The 14,603-nt window shown below is 34.9% G+C and overlaps 1 protein-coding gene across 2 annotated transcripts in view; it reads right to left on the bottom strand.

The window, feature by feature from the left end:
• Nucleotides 1-1,116: 1,116 nt before the first annotated feature.
• The window catches only part of LOC136799707 (ER degradation-enhancing alpha-mannosidase-like protein 3), a 28,069-nt gene continuing 14,582 nt past the window's right edge, over nt 1,117-14,603 (bottom strand). The window contains exons 14-23 of one of the 2 annotated variants that reach the window (XM_067056418.1): nt 14,198-14,384; nt 13,779-14,029; nt 12,829-12,964; nt 12,402-12,486; nt 4,263-4,372; nt 3,795-3,908; nt 3,503-3,560; nt 3,130-3,324; nt 2,519-2,634; nt 1,117-1,964 (exon numbers count right to left, since the gene is read on the bottom strand). In XM_067056418.1, coding sequence (XP_066912519.1) covers nt 1,374-1,964; nt 2,519-2,634; nt 3,130-3,324; nt 3,503-3,560; nt 3,795-3,908; nt 4,263-4,372; nt 12,402-12,486; nt 12,829-12,964; nt 13,779-14,029; nt 14,198-14,384 — 1,843 coding nt within the window. In that variant the 3' untranslated portion in view covers nt 1,117-1,373. The remainder of the gene's footprint in view (nt 1,965-2,518; nt 2,635-3,129; nt 3,325-3,502; nt 3,561-3,794; nt 3,909-4,262; nt 4,373-12,401; nt 12,487-12,828; nt 12,965-13,778; nt 14,030-14,197; nt 14,385-14,603) is intronic. The other variant, XM_067056420.1, reaches the window with a different exon arrangement.

Below are 14,603 nucleotides of genomic sequence, written 5' to 3'. Positions count from 1 at the left end.
CTTGTACATTCTTCAAGGAAGAGAATATTTATTCAACTTAGCAAAAAAGTTACTCAGGTATTCTATCTTCCCTAACCATTGGTTTTAGAAGTTTATCAAATTGAGGAAAAAGATTCTTAGTATCGTTTTTAAGAGTTCTGTATAGTTCGAAGCCTAGCATTTTGACTGTGATTGTGAGTATTTTTTTGAATATGAATATTTTGAAAATGCATCTTTCCCTTCTTCGAAACACCCCTGTAGTACAGACCTTCACAAGGAAAAAAAAACTGGAATACTCGTTCCTAGCGAGTAGAATATCCAGAAATATTTTGCCATTGCAAAAATACCCTGAACACTTATCCCAGTAGAGAAATTTGTTCAATGTTTGAAAATCCCATTGGATTTTTTGAGCTTGAAAGTAATGGATATCTTTCCATCCAAATGCGCATTTACCTCCTTTATTTTTTGACCAATTGGCTAAAAGGCTATCACCGAAACGGGTGTGCTTTTGAAAGCTACATTGTGAAAGTATCGTTCCAAAACATATAGCAAAGAAAGTTTAACTCTATAAAATACAAATAAAACATTTTCTACATAATTATGTATAAATAGAAAAAAAAATTAGACTAAATTTGATAGAATTTTGATACTTACAGCTCCAATCTAAATTCCGATATTAAATAGAAAACTATCTAAAATTGAGTTTTAGTAGCGTTAGTCAGTGAAAGTATTTGCTTTAGGATTGATATTGGGCTATTCCAAAAAAAGTCTGAACCCCTGAGGAGGTGTATCGTCCAGGGTGGTCTGGAAAATAAAAAATCCAAGGGAGTCTGGTTTTTCGAGTGTAAAAATCCTGAGTGGTCAGTAAAATTAGGTAGGAAATCCAGGGTAGGCTGTAAAATAAAGTTGAAGATCAAGAGTGGTCGGTCAGACAACGAAGTCGGAAATACAGTGTTGCAAAAAAAAAAGAGAACAAATCCAAGGGGTCCTGGACAACAAAATACAAGAGGTGGCTTTTCCCAAAGAAGACCCTTCAACATAGGGGTACGAATTTTTTCTGAAATAGCCCATTGCAGACAAAGAAAAACGATGTCTTGGAAATATCGACTAAACCGTACAAAGACGAGATCAAATTTTAAAATTTCACGAGAAGAGCTAATTTCTTGTTGCTAATGATGAGTTAAACTGTGAATATAAAACCGACTATCTACCCCATAAAAATGAATAAAGGACTCTATCTTTAAAATCCACCTAATATTTCACCGGAATTCTTCAAGCGGATTCTTCGAGTGACGTCGTTTTGACATGGCGCTGATCAACTGATCTAGGAGGAAGACTGTTGATTGCTTTCTTTATCAACCATTTCACACAGTGAGAACTTGATTTAAATTCCATCATAATTCCCCATCCAATTTCTTCCTATCAGAATCGCCCTCGTTCTCAATCCCCTCGTTTCCAGTCCTTTCTTGCGTCGCCGTCGTCGTCGGTGGTGTCGTAGTTTCTCCTCCGTCTTTCATACCACGTAAAGTCTTTTCAATATTACTGCTAATATCATCTCGCATTTTATCTAGCGTCTGTTCCACACGATTCTCACTCAATCTAGCCTGGATCCGTTGTATAGTATCCGCTAAATGTTGTACGTGTCGTATATCGTCTAGTGAACTAAAGCATCCGGCTGAAGTACATATCAGTTCCTCGTCTGTAGTGCTACTCAACAAATCCTCCCTTGACAATTGTTTCTTAACCAGATCCGATAGAGCATCATCGATATAACTCTCATCGAGACCACGTGCGACTCGATTAATCCGATCAGCTTCTACCCCTTCTGCAGTTTCATCATAATCTTTCTCGACAGTCGAAGTTGCGATTTTAGTTTTTGCTTTATCGCATTCGTCTGCTGGACACCGTTCCACTTTAGTTCGAGTGAACTTCTTCTTAATACCATTTTCGTTCGCACCAACGTATTCGCTAATGACCGTTTTTATCTGTGTGTAAATAAAATAAAATCGACTTTTAGATTATTTAGTCAATTCGAATCTCCAGATCCGAACCTCAGTAAATGGAACTAAAACGTCGGTCCCTTTAGCTAGATAGTGTGATGTACTCTCTGAAATAGATTTTCTGTCGTTTGAAAATTGTATAGGAGAGCGTTAAAGGTTTTTTACGTAAGTGCTCCCGTTTCATATCAGACACATATTTCATATCAGGAAAGTGTCTGCCTTTTGTTATATTGAGCTGATATAAGCAAAATAATGTTGTTTTTTCCTCTTTCTGACGAATCTTGTTTCACATCCGTGTCAATCAATGTGAAAAAGCTTGATGAGTAAGCAAACGATATCACTCTTATTTAAAAATAAAACCTTTAACTGTAGTTTTTAAACCAAAAACTTCAGACGAACAAGGAAAAATACTTCTTTGTGAATACATCACAATTATCAAAGTTATAGAATTGTGAACAAACTTATTAAGAGTTTAAATATTTAGAATTTTAAATTTTTAGGCAAGTTGCAAGTTGTGACCAGAATAAAAGGTGAAGTACCTTTTGTCCGTTTAAGGTGAATTCGACGTCTGATTTGGTGTCTGCGAACACACTATCATCTAGCTTAGATGCGAAGTTCACTTCCTGCTCTTCTTTCGGAATTATAAGCTTCTCGTCTAGATAAAGGAAAGTTGAACGAAAAGATCAACCTTATGTGAAGTATGATTGCAGTGCTTTTAACAGACTGTTGTATAAGTGCGTGGAGTAAAATTTAAGCGTACATTTAGAGGTTTTAAAGTTTATAACAGATTAATGCTGCCTCGAAAACATTTTGCCTTTATTTCCCTCATGTTTTCCGTATTCTTTAGACTATTAAGGGGAGAAATCTTCTCAAAATTCTCAAAATTCGGACCTTTCGCGAAATTTAATTTCGCGGTTGAGAGGGTTTTTTGTTTAAAATATGTCCTATTTTACCTGAAAAAGACCAATTTTATCGCTGATTTTTCAATCATGAGAATATTCGTGTTTCGCGGAATTTAATTTCGCGGATTTGCGAAAATTTCTTCCCTTACGGTACTACATTCCGTTCATTTAATATTCATGGATGATATTCAGGATCGGTAGAGTTGATCTGTTTCACTTGTCATCTTACTTAGAATCTGAATTTATACCTTGTTTGGGAACTTTAGGAGGTGTTTTCCCGTGCAGGATGGCCACTAAATGTTTACTATTTCTCCGAACTTTGTTCATGAGTTGTACGAGTTCTTCGCCTTCTTTATTGAACAGGAAGATGGCAGGGATTCCAACATTGGACGGATTGTCGTCACCACTCATCCCGAAGGGGGCTGCAGTAGCGAATGTTGTGCCTGTTGTAGAGAAATAAATGAATTATTAGTCGTGTATCAAGAGTAGAAAAAGTAAATTTTCATTCAAAAAATAGCTTAAAAAGTGAAAGATATAGGCTTTGGGGGACTAAAAAACTAACAATTAAATTTTTAATTTTTTGACCAAATTGCTACATCCGTTATTAGCTTTTGATTATACCTTTGTTATGATCGACGATGATTGCACCGATCGCTCCAAGTTTTTCAACAAGTCGCGCCTAAAACCGCAAAAGGGTATAAAGATAAAATCACATATTTAATCAGAAACGAATAGACAGAATTAAATTATACAGCGGAGTCTCAATAAATCGTCATTTAAAAACATAGAACAAATATTCTAATCTGCATAAGCGTGAAGAATTGCCAAACCTTCGAGAATCATTTTTAAGGGTTTCTTGACTGAAAAATATTCAAAAGAAGAATTGGAGATTTCAAATGAAGGACGACTTTACCTTATCAATAAACATACAACCACCACGTTGCAAGACAACAATACGATTGATCAAATCTCCGGCGTTTGCAATATTTTGACATGAGTTAAATGGCTCAGCTTGTACTAATTCACCCTGAAAATAGAGATTGATGAACTTTTCGCCTACATGTCCTTACATGTACCGATACGGCTCGCCATGAACCAATTGAGAGACCGACCTAGTTTTCTGGGCTACACATTTTGATTGATGTTGGGAGTATAAGTACACATCTTTTTTAAAGCAAGTGCCTATCAGGGTCAGCAATTGTTTATCAGGGTCACAACATGGTTAGCATTCTATTGTTCTTAAACAATAGAGCCATTGTTTAGGCACCAAAAACTATACATACATAAATACATAAATTGCCTAAGCAGCATCAAGTGGGTTTAGTAGATTTCCTTGATGTTAATACTAAAAGCGTTTATGATTGTTACGTGTGTGACTAACTTGGATAGCTTGTTGATCAAGATCAGGACCGAATTGAGCATAACCTCCACTAAACATCAAATTATTGTGCGGCGTTGTAACGATCTTGACGTGTCGCGGCTTGCTGAGTTCTGTTAATATACAAAGGTGAGATAGAACGGTTCACAATGATGAATCTTTAGGTTGTGAAAATTTAGAGCTACAACTAAAAAAGCTAAAAATATGAAAATTCCGTTCCTCGCGTTCTCTATAACAATAAATTTAGGTGGGACTCTATTTGAAGAAGTGGTTTATAAGTAAAAAAAAGCGTGCTTTGATTCTTAAATCAGAAACGAAAAACGAGAAACCTAAAAAATATTGGAAAAAAAGACAAACAATCTAGAAGATCAGGGGCACGGCACATTCGGCTCGGCTCGGTAGGTCCGAAAAGCTTGCTTTCTCTCTCTTTCTCTCTGGGAGAATCCACACATGATTTATGTGATTAATAATATCAGAACATGAGATGGTGAATTCATTATAGGTTGTCTCAGAAGATCGATTTTAAAAGGGGTACCTCAAAAATTATATTTGGTCTCTATTCACTAAAATAGTCATACTTAAATTTTCCCATGTCAGATTGTTCGCATTGCATAGCTAGTCTTCATGGCCTATGATAGAGCTTTTTTCATAGGAAAAATTCTAGAAAGTGAGCTAGGCGTTATCGAACACAGTGGTGGAAGCTTTCTTGCATCTTTTTGGTGATTTCATTTTATAAAATAGTCATACGTGCACACATTCCTGACACGTGTGATCAAACCAATGGCTTTATCACAAAATTTGAAAAAAAAGTTGCAACACCAAAATCTGAGAAGATCAAATTGACATTCTGCAAGAGTAATGTTTTACAGACCCAAACTGTTAAAATAAAAAAAAAGAATTGTTTCGAAGATGAAGAAAAACATCTAGGATTCCCTGCTTATTGTGTGGCTATTCTACTTAAATCATGCAAGTCCGCTACTGATGACCTATTATGCCTAGGTAGAGCGGTTCGAGTCAATAACATAGCTTACTTGCCGTCTTTTCTTTTGGTGGAGGATGAATTTGAAAATGTTCAAGACGAAAGAAAAGTGAAACCGCACAACGGCTTGGAGCAATTCGTTCCAGGTTATGGATCAAGACTTTCCATCAAGGAGGAACCGAATTCAACAGACAGTAATTCAATCCAGCAGACTGACTAAGAATAACTATCATTTATGTTCTATTCAATCAAGTTTGTAAGTTATGAAAAAAACAAAAGCAGCCAGCGACGGTATTTCTCAAAATATGTGTTCTTTTTTCTATGAGAGGGAATTTCGGAGTAAAATCCAGGAGCCAGCTACTTTTCAAGCACTTCAATAAAATCTTGAAAGGAGTTTGAAATATCTGATCTGAAAATCCAGGAGCAATAAATTAGGAAAAAAATACATTTGCTTTTTCAGCAGACCTTAGATGCCTCCTGTCTAAAAAATCCAGGACCAAACATAAAGAGAAGTTACTTTTTTTCCAGGAGCATCTCAGGCGCTCAATAAAAGAACGAAAGAACAGATTAATTTTTCCAGTAGTTATAATTTAAACTAAGAACAAATACAAATTTCCAGGAGCCTGCATTTTTTCAAGAACAGATAAATCGTTCCAGGGAAAGTTGCCTTTCAGAACAGATAATTTGTCATTTCCAGCCGTTTGCTGCTATTGAAAAAACTACTTAGAGAATAAAATGATCACATTCAGAGACTATGTCGTTTATAATCCATGTTATACAGTGTAGTATAGGTGTTTTATGACTGTAACATGGGATAATACATGTTTTTTATCATTAGCATATATACCAGCTTTGATTATTGATCATTGGTCATAATGTCAATTTTAAATAAACCAGCTTAAAAAAACAAACATCATCACAAGCCATAATTTGAGCTTAATTCCAAAATGTTGCTCAAGCATAACTGAGCCTTCCAAAAAAAATGCCATAACCAACTCTCTCTCTCTTTTTAATTTAGTCGTTTAGCATACTAGGCTATAACATTCACATATCTTTAAAAAGCTTATTAATTTATTTATTCGTCCTTCATCGGACTGGGCCCTATCCCGGGATAGTTTCCTACCCCTAGATAGGGAAGTCACAGCGCTTACCAGACATTGCACTCTGTGTTCGCGACACATCAGAGCCGTGCTGTATCGATGATGATACTGAAAAAATCAGTAAGATGTCATATCAAGATGCGATTCAAGGCTAAATTTAATGTCATATTCGACTTTTGATTGTTTTACGGAATTTGTATCTGTAATCAAGATATCCTCCCCAAAAGAATTTACATTCAAAACCTTTAGGCCTCGTTTTCGAATAGAAAAATGTTTCCGTCTAAAAAATTTTGATCTGGGGAAAGTGACAAAAATGTCTACAGGTGACAAAATTCTTCCACAAAGCGGCACGGTCTGCAGTTCATTTAAGTTACGGTAAGCAAAACAATATTTCAAATAATTAATGTTAGCTATTTATTCATGAAGAATTCGTTGAAATTCCAGGAGACAGATTTTTAATTTTTCACTTTTCTTCTTTGTGGGATCACAGTGGAGTACACTCTATTTTTGTAGGAACCAGTAAATTATCTTACCATTCTCATATTTTTGGGTCAAATTGAGGTATTTCATATCTTTTTATCAAATTTCTTCCACTTTTATCCTTTATTTGTTTAAAACTCATTCCAGACTACCGCTTACACAGCGAGTTGTTTTAATGTTTTGGTTTTTTTCAGCCTGGTGTTATTACAAAATTGTACTTTTAAAAAGTGTAGTAGGTCGGGCGCATGATGGAGCAAAAAAAAATCAATTAGGTCTCGGACTACTATCTATAGTTTTGTCAGTATTTTTAAGTTATTCTCTCTGTTAATGAACAGGGGTCTTATTTAAGCCCGGTCCAAGGCACGAAAAAATTTACAACTCGCCGTTCAAAAAGTTCGGTTCGCCACCTCAAGTTCATATTTACGCTAATCAATACACTGCGCTTGGTAATAATTCGCCGGCCTTGAATCTAGAAATCGCCAGAGTTGATTTTTCATATCAAGCCTATCAAAAACGAAGCAAAAACCCTGAATGAAATGTTACGCCCTTAAAATAAATATATTCCAGGTCGGTGAGAACTCAAATGTGTAAACTATTACCATGTTATCAAAGGGTGGAGAGTTCAAATTGACTGGGAATATAGAACAATGATTTTGGGAGGAATCGCAAATATAAACTAGACTGAGATTCTAACACATATAACACAAGTCAAAAACTCCAGAAAGCAAAACAGGTAGAAAGATGAAAATCTTTTGGTGGATTTTCATAACCATATTTTTCGGGGTATTTGATGGGTCCAAAGGGATTAAATGTAATAACCCGAACGGAATCATCATAAAAAGTAAAAACGACAATACGTCCGTCATTAAAATCGAGCTCTGCAAGAATAACAAAATTGAGATGAAATTGGTGCAGATGGGAAAATGTTATAGAAACGAAGAAGATCGCCCTGGATTTCCGATGTATTGCATTGTTAAAGAAATTGATCAACAACACATTGGCAGGAAATTCATAATTTGGTTCAAGCGTTGTCTAGCGAAGAAATGCAAAGATAAAGATTTTGTGCTTCGAAACACAAATGTCATTTATGAGCCCTTCATTCTAGTAACTGTTAAAGAGACTGATTCATCAGAAAATGGGATAAGAAAGCGTGGACAACTCACTGCTGGGAGATATGCAATATCTCATGGCTTTTCTCATTCACATAATGAATATATTAATAGTTTTTATTAACTAAATATATAATATCATTATAGTATAGCCTGCGATATTTCATACTCAAGGCTTCATCTAGCTTCATTGATTTTTTCATTTCAGTAAAATATATTATACTGAATGGTGCTACATCATAGTAAACTGATGTTTCAACATAAAAACCTGAAAATTACGAAAGATTGAAAACACTTTTTGCGCTTCTCATAAAAAGTGTGTATAATAATGTATGACTTTGATATTAGATGGTGCTTAAGTGAAGTCAGACGACGAGTGAAAAGTTTGTAAATGCGGAAGATAGCAGTCTGATATCTCATCTCTCTAGGGTCATTATGTCAAATCGGTTTGGCTTTTATAATACACGTTTTTTTTTTATAAGAACGTCAAAAATTTTCGAAGCTTTCGGATGTTCTTAGTTTTTTGGATTTGAAGCCTAAAAATGTTCTTAAAATGTTCTTATTTTCAGCATTTTTTGAGCATTTTGATGTAATTTCTTAAGAAATTGCATGTTTTTAAGTCTCCAAAGCCTTAGTATGTTCTTAGAATGTTCTTAAATTTTTGGGCTCGAAGCCTTATGTTCTTATATAGTTTGTTCTTATAAAAAAAAAAAACGTGTAAACGACATATAAATGTATTATCCATCAAAATGCAATAGCTCATACCAAGTTAAATTTAAGTTTTCCAGGTGATGGTTCAGTCTAATGCCAAGACAAGATGATGAAAAAGACAATTTTTCTATTGCTTTGTTTATGCTACCATATAGTTTTCGGGTGGATAAGCGGCAAAAAATGTGAACAAGCTAGCGGAACAATACTAAACTTCAATAAAAAATTTGACCGAACCATTCATTTAACTTACTGCAAGAACAATCGAAGGATTATAAAGCTGATAAATATGAAATCCTGCAACTTTAACAGATACTCTGCTACTTATATTTATTGTTTCGGAAATGAAGTTGGGAAAAACTCCGTAATCAGACTGAAAAACAAGAGTTTAGTGGTTTTATTTAAACGATGTAGATCGAAGGAATGTGTCGGAAAACATTATGTCATTCGAGTTACCAATAGAATTCCCTATGCACCATTCATCCTGCTGACAAAAAAGAAGTTTAACCGAATATTAACAAAGATGAAGACGTCTCTTCAAAAAGACGCTGAGAGTGGAACAAGTAGCATAAGCGTCACTTCAAATACATTTTCAACTTTCTTTTCTGGAGAACATTCTCAGGCCATTGAAGGATTCTAATTTGTTTACGTGTGATAAATGGTTTCATTTCATTTGTATTTAGGCATTATTACACATAAAATCAATAACTCTGTTTGACGTGGTATTTTTTTTCGTGTCAGAAATTAAATTGAATCAAATTGTAATTATCAATTTCTTTCGGTAGCCTTGATTCTACATTTCATGAAATTCATTCAATTTACTCTCATGTTACAAAAGTCGGCAGAAAACCTTGAATAAAATTTTTAGCATTCTGTCTAAACGAGAGCCGAAAGTCGGTCTAAGAAAATTTTATTTGAAATTCAAGGTTTTCTGCCGACTTTTGTAACATGAGAGTAAATTGAATGAATTTCATGCACTTTGAAAACTGAGGTTCGAAATCTATTTTTGCGATTATTAGGCTTTTGAAGATTCGAGTTCTGACCATTGAGTTTAAAGCCCGAAGAGCTAGAGTTCAATCTCTAACCTTTCTCAGGCAAGAAAAAGTGAAGCCTTAAAAAATGCGCCGCATTTTTGACGACAGATTGAATCTAGCAATTCCTTTGTTTACAATTGATATTTTTTTCGAAATTTAGCGGTAAATTTTAGTTTTAATCTGTCATATGTGTAAAAACCAGGCGAGCCGCTCAAGGCCGCGCAACTTTGGTAGGATTTGTTGGTTTCAAATCCTACCAAGGAGATTGACTTCTAGCCCTTCGGGGTTATACTTCATTGGTTCTGACTCTAAACAGAGGAATGTAAAGAGATGGAAAAACAGCTTTTCTGATTACTCAAAGTTCAACGATCACTTCTATTGAAAATCCTATTGTAAAAACGTTGATTAGGTCATTAAATGAAAGTCCAGAAAAGAGGGCTAGCCATAGTATTTTTTTTTCGTGTCAGAAATTAAATTGAATCAAATTGTAATTATCAATTTCTTTCGGTAGTAGCCTTGATTCTACATTTCATGAAATTCATTCAATATACTCTCATGTTACAAAAGTCGGCAGAAAACCTTGAATAAATTTTTTAGCATTTTCTGTCTAAACGAGAGCCGAAAGTCGGTCTAAGAAAATTTCTTTGAAATTCAAGGTTTTCTGCCGACTTTTGTAACATGAGAGTAAATTGAATGAATTTCATGCACTTTGAAAACTGAGGTTCGAAATCTATTTTTACGATGATAAGGCTTTTGAAGATTCGAGTTCTGACTCAAAACAGAGGAATGTAAAGAGATGGAAAAACAGCTTTTCTGATTATTCAAAGTTCAACGATCACATCTATTGAAAATTCTATTGTAAAAACGTTGATTAGAGGTCATTAAATGAAAGTCCAGAAAAGACGGCTCGCCATACACATCGGACGGTTTCTACATGATTTGACGATAAAAATGAAAATTAGTTTTTCCTTTTTCGCCGATTACTAGTTCAATTTTTAAGAATAAGGAGCAATATTTTTACCAATGTATAGCAAAAGAAATTCTTAAAGCAATGATATCAAATTGATTCTTGTAAAACTGTCAGAAATCGAGTAAAACCAAGATGAAGTTATAATTTCCTCGAGCTCTAGCTTTCCATATAATGATGCGGTCATGATGCCGTTATATCAGTAGAATTGCTAGGGAATTCTGAGCAAGAAGATATAGGTACCTTTTCGTATAGGAGAGGTGTACCCAAAATATAAGCCCTAAAAGTTTGCACATAATCAGGCTTGAAACAAAAGAATTTTGTCGCAACACGCTAATTATGTAGATTTTTTATAGCGACAACAAAAGAAACCTATTAACTCGACATAAACTCCCTTAAGGGCAAGAGACCTGGTATATGGCGAGCCCTCTTTCCATTGTTTTCAAGAAGCTGTTTTTCCATCTCTTTCCATTCCTCTGCTCAAAACAACTAAGCACGTTTGGCGACCCTCAGAAAAACAACTGAAGTATCAGTGAAGCTCAAGGTTACTTCCATAACAGAGATGATGATCTGACCTTGACCAAATTTTGAATTAATATTTTTCTAATAATCGCATTTTTAAACTAAGCCTTTTTTTAAATAGTACGTACGGGTGTTTCCGTATAAAAGATTACGCCACGAATATCAAGAATTAAAAAGAGTCGACTGAGAAAAAAAGAAGCTCGGGTACCTGTGAGATTTCAAACCAACAGCTTATTTTTATCAAAGGACCGAAGAAAAATCATTTATAATCGATAGGGAGGGACTGTAAAAACTGTAGAATATTGTAACTAGTAATTTTTGCTCTAATCAAAAGGGATATATATTAAGCAATTAATCAAAAACTCAGTTTTATTCTTTTCGACCGTATCACAGTGAACATGACGAAAAGAAAATTGATCAATATCCGATGAAAGATAAATCAAGACGTGAGCTTTTAGATTTCAATTGAAATTCATGGGAATTTTAGTGTTCCTAAACGAGCCAAACTCAGTTTAAAGGTTATTAAAACTAAAACCTTTAAAGAATACTTGGTACTTTCATGATCGATGTATTGTTGGCAGCAAAGATGTTATGGAAAACTACAATCATCCTGTCTTCATTACTTGCTGCAATAGCTAAGGGGCGTGAAACAATTGTATGCAAATCATTCGAACACGATATAAAAAGTGTGGAAAAAATAAATAACCCCGATGATACACTGACTGCAAGAATAAATACAATTTCTAGGGAAGGTGGCAATACGCAATCAACTGAGGTGGAAATAGATATTGAAAAAGAGTGCCATAGAGGAAAACTGGCAGGGTTTAAATTCTACTGTCTAGTAAAGAGCAAGACAATGGTGTTATTATTTGAGCGGATTAAGAAGCGAGAAATCAACTATGATGAGGATCTGTTTGTGCAATATGGAAAGAAAATTTACAAGGCCGTACGGTTATGTGATTTTCAGAGTGTTCGGGGCAGAAGAGTCTCCGTAGCGCAGTTTTCAGAGAGACACAATTTTGAATTTCTGGGATGAAAATCATTGTGGAATGACGTGAAAAATAGTATAATTTTAAGTCTAAATTATTTATCAAACAAGAATTTTAGGTTTACTAATTCGGATTGTTTTGAGTAGATTTTCTTCAATTTCAAATAAGATTTTACCTAAACCTGTATTAAAGTTTGGTAATGAAAAGAAAACAGTTATATGAAAAGAAAAACAGTTTTGAAAAAAAAAACTCACCGTCAGTGATTCCCGTTTCTTTTGCATATTCGATCATTTCTTGCATGAAGAGGATCCCTTCTTTAGCATCTTCTGTCGTCTTTGCCTTTACAAGTAGAAAAAGAAGAATCCTTTTTTTACAAGATAACAGTGGTGGTTTTGTTTTGAAGCTTAAAAGAATGGCGTGTAATAATTTATTTTTTCGATCGTGCAAGTAAAGACAATCTTCTTCATAGAGAGAAGATGGTAGGTCTGAATCACCAACTAAAAATGAAATTTATAAAAAGGGGAAGTCATTTTTCCCTCCATTTGCCTTAGTCCGATCAAAATGGTAGGCTTTTGCAAGTCCCCTCGCCACGAAATTTGATTCCATGATCAATTTTAATTGAATTCATAACTTGCGTAGAGAAGGAAACAAATATCAAAAGATAGAACAACACATTTATACCTCATTGGACTGATGTTGAAGTTGTATTTTGCCATTGGATTCTTTCTGTATTTTGATACCCATATCTCTCAATAGGCCAATATGAGTGGCGTCGTTCACGTTAAATTCCTTGACTGTTATTTTCCGTTTTCTTAGCCTGGTAAACAAAAAAGGAGATAATAGACGATATCGGCTTAACGTGAAAACTCAGATTTGATCCCCGAATATTGCCCACAATGCTTTGTGCGGAAAAAATTTCACCGTGAACTTTTTTCCGCACAAAGCATTGTGGGCAATATTCGGGGATCAAATCTGGGTTTTCACGTTAAGCCGATATCGTCTATTCTGATATCTTTCGTCCATTTAGTGATACCTGCTTTGGTGTATGAAGTGATTGAAAACAAAAATATGAATATAATAAATAGTTTGCCTTGCCACGAGCAAGCAATTACGGAGGTCTGGTATGGAATAGTCTCTCACAAAAATAATAAGGTCTTGCAAAGGAGTGAACCCCCTAGGTTTATTTCGCCCCCCCCCCCCTTTGTAATGAAATCTTATCCCCTTGTTTTACAGAAATTTCGTTTCGAAGGAAACTTGCTCTATGCACCACCAAAGTGATCAAAGAGTACAAAATTTCACAATGTTAAAAACTGACCTTGACCATTTGTATATGATTGAATTGACCATAATTTCCAACCCCCCTTTTTTATTATAAGGGGTTACATTCCCACCCTCCCTTTTTTAGGCAAATCTTGCCCCCCAATTAAAAAGGGGGGTGCAAACTATGTAAAACTAAACGACAAACTGAGCCTCGGATTTCGGAAATGGTTATGGATATTCCGATTCTAGGTCTCATTTAACAAGTTAAGAAGTAAACCTCTGAATATAGGTCCAAGCTAAGTTTGATAATGAAAGTTTTCGTTCCTACTCTATGAAGGCTTCAATTGGCTAAAAAAACGTGAGATTCTTACACTGTTTCAAACTTGATTTTCTTTATAAAACTTTCAGCATTGATTTTAGCGTATTCTTTATCAATTCCATTTTTTGAGCAAAACGGATTCTTCTTTGTTGCATAGCCACTGACCCCGGAATTCATATTCTTTCGGATGACTTCAGCGAAGTTGTTGAGGTTCGATAAATATTTGGTGTTTGGACATGATATTGAGTGATCATCCAGCTCGACTGTCAGATTCAGATTTTTCTTTCCTTCAAAAGCTTTGTTCTGGAAACGGAAATCAAAATCACCAAAAATACAAATTATTAGAGAAGTCTTCAGTAAACAATAGTTCTCCTATCTGATGTAACGCACGCTATTTTGTTTTGATGATTCACTTTATAACTGCAATGTTTTTCTCAAATAGTTTCCAAATTAAGAGCTTTTATTACCAACCTTGGGTGCATTCTTCGTTGTATTACTTGTAGTGTTGGTGGGCGCTGGTGTAAGTGAAATATGAAGTGGAAGTAAATGAGCTTCTGTTGTGAAAATAAAGTTGTGAACATCAATAACGTGTTCTGATTCTTCAGAAAATAACAAATATAAGTATTTGAACGTTTCAGCCAGTACGAACGAATCCATCCTAAGACGAAGAGAGTAGGTTTAGGAAAATAAGTTGTGAACAAAATACAGAAAAGTCTCCATAACTCGAACACGGATCGAGTAATGGACACTTGTTGATAAGTGTATATTACCTGAAGGAATCAGAAACCTTGTTCGAGTTCGAGTTATAGAGGTTCGAGTTATAGAGGTTCGAGTTCTTTGCTCACTTTGCTCGACGACGGTAAAAAAACACCAAAAT

Source organism: Clytia hemisphaerica, unplaced genomic scaffold (genome assembly GCF_902728285.1).
Source record: "Clytia hemisphaerica strain Z4C2 unplaced genomic scaffold, Clytia hemisphaerica genome assembly, whole genome shotgun sequence".
NCBI lineage: Eukaryota > Metazoa > Cnidaria > Hydrozoa > Leptothecata > Clytiidae > Clytia > Clytia hemisphaerica.
Note: the sequence above shows the minus strand (reverse complement) of the source record. Positions and strands in the feature narration are given on the sequence as shown.